Raw genomic sequence first — 6247 nt, 5'->3', positions numbered from 1 at the left:
CCACTCGTCTTTCCCTTTTTTTTTGTGCCCTTCCGCCTTCTGTTCTGCTCGTTTCCCCAGCCGCTGTGCCCCCTGCAGCCCCGCCCTCCTGACTGCCCACTCTGGCCTTTTGTTTAAGTAATGCTCTTAATCAGAGCCCCTTCATGGGCTCCGATTAACAGCAATACTTAAACAAAAGGCCACAGTCTGCCCTGCGCTTTACTAACAATAGGGTAGAGACAGTTTCCAAACACAGCGTGTGCTAAAGTACGCGCTGTGTTTGGAAACTGACTAAGCTTTTGTTAGTAAAGCGCCGAGCAGACTGTGGCCTTTTGTTTAAGTATTGCTGTTAATCAGAGTCCGTGAAGGGGCTCTGATTAACAGCAATACTTAAAAAAAAGGCCACAGTCTGCCCCGGGCTCCCACATAGCCACAAGCCCCACAAGCCCTACCAGCCCCGCCTCCTTAACTGCACTCCTCACGACTGTTCCGCCGCCACCGGATGGAAAAGTGCCTCATGTTCGCGCCACTCGCTTCTTTAAAGTGGCTGGCGACGCGACTCTCTCGTGTGACGTCCTGTGTGCGCGCTCCACGAGAGGCTGAGCGCGCTGATGTGAGGGGAGGTGTGCGCGCGCGCCCTAGAGGTAACGGTGGTCAAAATTTAATTTTAATCCTCCTGCCTTCTACTTCTGGTAGCGTACCGTCTTCTGCGGACAACCCCCTGCTTCAACAATCTCTTTGCGGAGATTATCAATGACCTCTGCGCTCAGTACCAACGTCTACTTGTGGTTGGGGGCTTTAATTACCACTGGGATAGAGTACTGAGAGAGCCACTGGATAACCAATTTGAGACTGTAATGGGCTCGATGGGGCTCTATCAACTAGTCGACGGCCCCACCCACATTAAAGGTCACACTTTGGACCTCATTTGGACCTCGCAACCACAGGCTAGTCTAGACATCAGCCCCTGTGCCTGGTCAGACCACTCATTAATTAGTTGTTGGGCCCTAATGGACAGCCAGCTGTCACAACCACCCCCAGAGTGGAAAAAGGTGCGAAGCTAGAAACAAATTGAGGCTGCGAACCTGGTGGACACCCTATCAGGCTCCCCCCCAAAAAAATTGAGACAGGAAATCTGGACCAGGAAACTGAAGCCCTCACTGGTACTCTGTGTGCAGCTACAGATCAAGTGGCACCAGAGCAGAGAGATAGAGTTGGAGATAAGGGAAAGGGAGGCCCCTGTTTAATGAGATCTTGAGGGAAAGGAAGCAAAAAATCTGACAAGCCGAGAGATGGTGGCGCAAAGCGTATGATCCAGCCGAGCTGACAAGTTACCCAGCTTTACTCAGCTCATACAAAAAATCTATTATGACCAGGAAAGCCGAGTATTGTAAGACAAGAATCTCAGTTGCGGCAAAACACAGAAAGAAACTTTCAGAATACTGAAAGAACTTAGCCAAAAGCCTGAGCAGAAATTGACAGCTGCACCCATTGACTGCAATACTTTCCAATCCTTCTTTTTCCAAAAGGTCAGGGACATTCTCGTCGAGATTGATAACACCCCTATGAATCAGAGCTCCCTGGTTCAGCTCCAAGCCCCTACCCCCTGTAAGGTACTTACCATCTTTCCCGACTTAGACTCAACCTCTCTGACATCATTGATGAATTGGACCAACTCGGGCTCCCCATGCAGATCTCTGCCCTTACAGGAACTTCTGAATGGCCCTTCCTGGGCTGGAAAGGCAGATCCTCGCTCTATTAAACAACTCCTTGGAGTCTGGCTGCTTGCCATTCAACATGAAGGAGGCTAGTGTTATCCCCCTGCTAAAAAATCAGGGGCAGGCGTTGCTAACCCCAAAAACTATAGGCCCAGCTTCCCTTCCTGGCGAAAGTTGTGGAACAGCATGTCCTTAAAACCCTCTCTGCTTTCCTGGAGGAACATCACCTACTCCAGGGGCGACAGGCAGGTTTTAGAGCCCACCACAGTACAGAGTTGGAGATGCTGTCAGTACTCGATGAGCTCAGAATTATGACTGACAACAAAAAACTGAGCACCCTGATCTTACTAGACCTATCAGCGGTGTTTGATACGGTCAGCCACGCACAACTGTTGGCCAGACTCACTGCTGTGGGTATCTGAGGGTTGGCACATCGCTGGCTTGAATCCTTCTTGTCATGCCGGTCCCAGAGGATTCAGTTGGGTGAGCAGGTATCAGACAGTGGCATCCTTACCTGTGGTGTCCCCCAAGGCTCTGCTCTGTCCCCACTCCTTTTCAATATATACTTACAGCCACTGGTGGCAGTCCTAGCCAGTTGGGACTGCAGAGTCTTCAATTATGCTGATGACACCTTACTCATCCTCAGTATTGACAACTCCTCTCACATGCATGATCTGGCACAAAACATTCTCAGATTTACAGTGAATTGGATGACAGCCAATTCACTGAAAATGAATCCGGATAAAACTGAGGTCTTGGTCTTCCCCACCAGAAGCAACCCCTGGAGTGACCTTTTGTGGCTCCAGGAGCTAGGTGTCACCCCCACCCCAGTGAGTGCTGATTGTGAAAAGACTGGGCCAAACAGGTCACTTCAGTGGTCAGCACATGTACAGGTCTCATGAGGCAGTTGCGGAAACTAGTCCCCCTCCTTTCAAGCACCTCATTACAGACTATTGTGTCGGCCACTGTTGTCTCAAGGCTGGATTATGGCAATGCCTTATATATTGGCCTCCCCCAGAAACTTATCAACAAACTACAAGTGGTACTGAATGATGCAGCCAAGATGATTTTCAGGCTCCCAAGAAGGTCTCGCGCCACCCCGCTGCTGGGTAAGCTGCACTGGATTCCCATCAGGCAGAGAGCAAAATTTAAAGGCCTTTGCATTGCCCACAAAGCAATCTATGGGCAAGTCCCAGCCTACAATAAAGATCGCCTTAAGAACTATGTTCCAGGCCTTATACTGTGGTCTGCTGAGGCCTGCCACCTAGCCCTTCCACATTGCAATACTGTATCCAAAGGCGGCAGAGCTTTCTCTGTCCTGATCCCTCAACTATGGAACCAACTGCCTGAACACCTTCCCAAGGAATCTGCACTCCTGACGTTCTGGAAGCAGCTCAAAACGGTCCTGTTTAGAGAAACCTTAGACACCGTTTAGCTCCCTGTCCCTGCACTGTTATGGTACTGCTAGCAGCTCTGACTGCTCTCTCTAAAGCTCTAAGAGACCTACCGTTGATTATGCGCTATACAAATACCAATTAACATTAACACATGTGGTTGTGCTGCTGTCGTTCTCTGGGCTACAGCAAAAGCTGCAAAGGAAAAAGGCATTTGTCCCACCACCTACACGGCGGTCGCATCGTAATTTGATGGGTGGAACTGCCAATTACATGTCGAATGGTTCCATTTCCGTGGCGAAGGCGGTCGGACGCTCATCTGACCACCATCATAATCAGGCCCATAGTCTGAATCGCTATTGTCAGACATTCAAGAGCACTATAAGAATGTAAGTGATTGTAGTGGAAAGGGGTCAGTTTTTGTGCTGTTGTCTGCTTTGCAGCTTTCCCAATTATATTATCAATCAAGTGATAGGGTGGACTTTTTTTTTAATACAGAGTAACAAATCTGTGGGAAAAATCTGCCATAACCTGGAGCAACATCAAAAAACAACTTACTTCCAAATGCTCATATTCATAGAACTTTCTTCCAAAAGTAGTTAAGAGCTGGAAATTCAGAAATAAATCAAATGTAAGTCGTACTTACGCATAGAAAATTCTTTGTGAATCGGGTCCTAAGTGTATAAACTACTCAGGAGAAACCAATACATTGACCAGCCCATCAAGTTAACATGGTTATAACCTGTAATTTCCATGATCCCAGCAAAGCTCTTGCATCAACAATCGCTAATATTGGAATTAGAACAGTAAATCTGGCAGTAAGCGGTAGCATGTTCATGCACTGGTCATGTTCATTTGATGGTCGTCATTACAAATAAGCTTTCTAGCCTAGTTGGGTATCTCCATGTTATTGCATTCCTATATCAGACAACACAATAATTCCAACGGCACTTACCAATCCCACCTAAACCTAAAAAAAGCCTGGTACCTATTTGCAATCTTAAAACCCTAGAATGCCTTGGAGGGCTCCGGTAGGGAGGGACATCACCAGTGTGTATTTACAGATTCATGATCTAAGGGAAAGGTCATTAAAGCAACAAAAACATTGTAGAAAAAAATCATACCATGTGCAATTCACGTCACTTTAATTTTCTGATATCTCTTCATTAACATCATCTATTAGGCGCGGATACTGATCTTGTACCTTTTTGAAACTTTCCAACGTAAGAGCATAAAGTCTGCACGCTGTAAAAGCTTTTGCAGTGCAGGTTCTCTTTCTCTCATCAAGAAGAGAGTACTCTGAAAAAAATATATATAAATATTAATAAACATATCTAATTATATTCAATGTTGCATTTCATCACAATTCACAGTATTGTTCACTCATTTTATGAATAACATTTACGATTACTTAGTGGCATATTTACTAGTAAAGTGTCGAAGAGTGTCGTTAAGCCAAGAAGCCAAGCATATGGTGCAGCCCTACATTTTCCCCTACGCTGGTGCTACATTTAGCTGCCTAGCACCAACACAGGTGTCTGCGTTGCAGGGGAAGATTGTTTATGTGCAGGAAGGTGTCCCTTTCTGCACATGAAAAAAATCTTCAAATGTGGTTTCGGAGCTTCTAAGTGTGCTGCATTTTTTTAAATGATTGTTTATGTGCAGGAAGGGGTACCTTCCTGCACATAAACAATTATTGGCGCTTTGCTGTTTCCATGTGTGCTGCAGAGCACAGCACACATGGAAACAGCAAAAATGAGGAGAAATTAAACCTTTCTGATAGTTTCGACAGGGTAAGACCAGGTTTTCACTAGTCTTAATTTTGGCACTGCCCCATATTTACACCACCCTTGTAAATATGGGGTATCATCTAAGTCAATGCCAATTGCAGTCGAACACCTACAGCATCACCCACTGCCCTCCCCTTTTATGCTAAATATAGTGTGGAAGGGTGCCTTATTTACAAGGCAGCGTTCGTGGTTTAACACTGCCTTGTAAATAAGGCGAAGCCCCTAATGCCACCACAACGTCCTGAAAGTGACGTCTTGTGGCGATAGGGGCTTGGAAATATGCTCCTTAGATACTGTTAGATTTTGTTTTACTTCCTTTACAATATTTTGTGAACCTTGCTGATTTAAGTTGAAGACAGTAGTATACTGTTGCAAACCTTGTGCACTAGACACCCACCAAAAAATACCAAGTCAGAAAAAGGGAATATTCAACATCTACACTTTGACCAAATTTCTCATAAAAGTATTTGTAATGAGGTTGACATTCTAAGGGACCAAGGCAATGCTCTGCAATATCCTAGTTAGCTGAATAGATTGCAGCTCATAATACTCTATCAGATGATCAAAGCCCTTCATGTAGGAACTTTAAGAAATCTTGATGACAGTCTTTTGGAAGAGCTTAAACAAATGTTTGAATAGTCTCCCAAAAAGGTTGGTCATATCTTCCAAGGATAACTATTGCACTGGTTACTTTTAAGACTTCCACCACAGTGACAAAGAATGTTCTTCCAGTTGCATTATTTATTTTATTCTTCCTATCTAAGTGGAATGGAGGCATCGATATTTCAGACACCGATGTATGTCTTTTGTGTACACATGAGAGAATGACAGTCAGGTTTTGGCTTATGAGAAAGAAAAACATGATCCTGCTCTAAAGGATCACGGGGCATATTTACAAGCCCCTATCGAAACAGGAACGTCACTTTTAGTGATGTTCCTGTGGCGATATGAACTTCACCTTATTTACAAGGCAGTGTTAAGCCACTTAACATGGCTTAAAGCTGCCTTGTAAATAAAACACCCTTTCATGCTATACTTAGTGTGAAAGGTGCGGGCAATGGGTGTTTTGGTGGGTGTTCCACTGCAACATCCATTGGTTTTGACACTGCCCCATATTTACAAGCATGGCGTAAATATGGGGCAGCACCAAAATTAAGACCAGGGAAAACCTGGTCTTACCCTGAGAAACAAGGGGGTATGCTGTTTCTATGTGTGCTGCGTTGTGCAGCACACACAGAAAATGCAAAATACCATTGATTGTTTATGTGCATGAAGTGACAGCACCATTCCCGAAGTGTCCCTTCTGTGACAATTTGCAATTTCTAAGTGTGTTGCACAAAGCAGCACACATAAAAGTAACAAAACG

General features: G+C 45.2%; 1 protein-coding gene across 1 annotated transcript in view; it reads right to left on the bottom strand.

Moving 5' to 3' along the window:
- Positions 1 to 4235: 4235 nt before the first annotated feature.
- Positions 4236 to 6247, bottom strand: part of LOC147708073 (potassium/sodium hyperpolarization-activated cyclic nucleotide-gated channel 1-like) — a 2256393-nt gene continuing 2254381 nt past the window's right edge. Inside the window, exon 10 of the mRNA XM_086925298.1 lies at positions 4236 to 4390. Within this exon, the coding sequence (XP_086781424.1) occupies positions 4236 to 4390 (155 nt within the window). The remainder of the gene's footprint in view (positions 4391 to 6247) is intronic.

This window comes from Lissotriton vulgaris, chromosome 6 (assembly GCF_964263255.1).
Source record: "Lissotriton vulgaris chromosome 6, aLisVul1.2, whole genome shotgun sequence".
In the NCBI taxonomy this organism is placed as follows: Eukaryota; Metazoa; Chordata; class Amphibia; order Caudata; family Salamandridae; genus Lissotriton; species Lissotriton vulgaris.
This window is presented reverse-complemented; position numbering and strand designations above follow the sequence as displayed.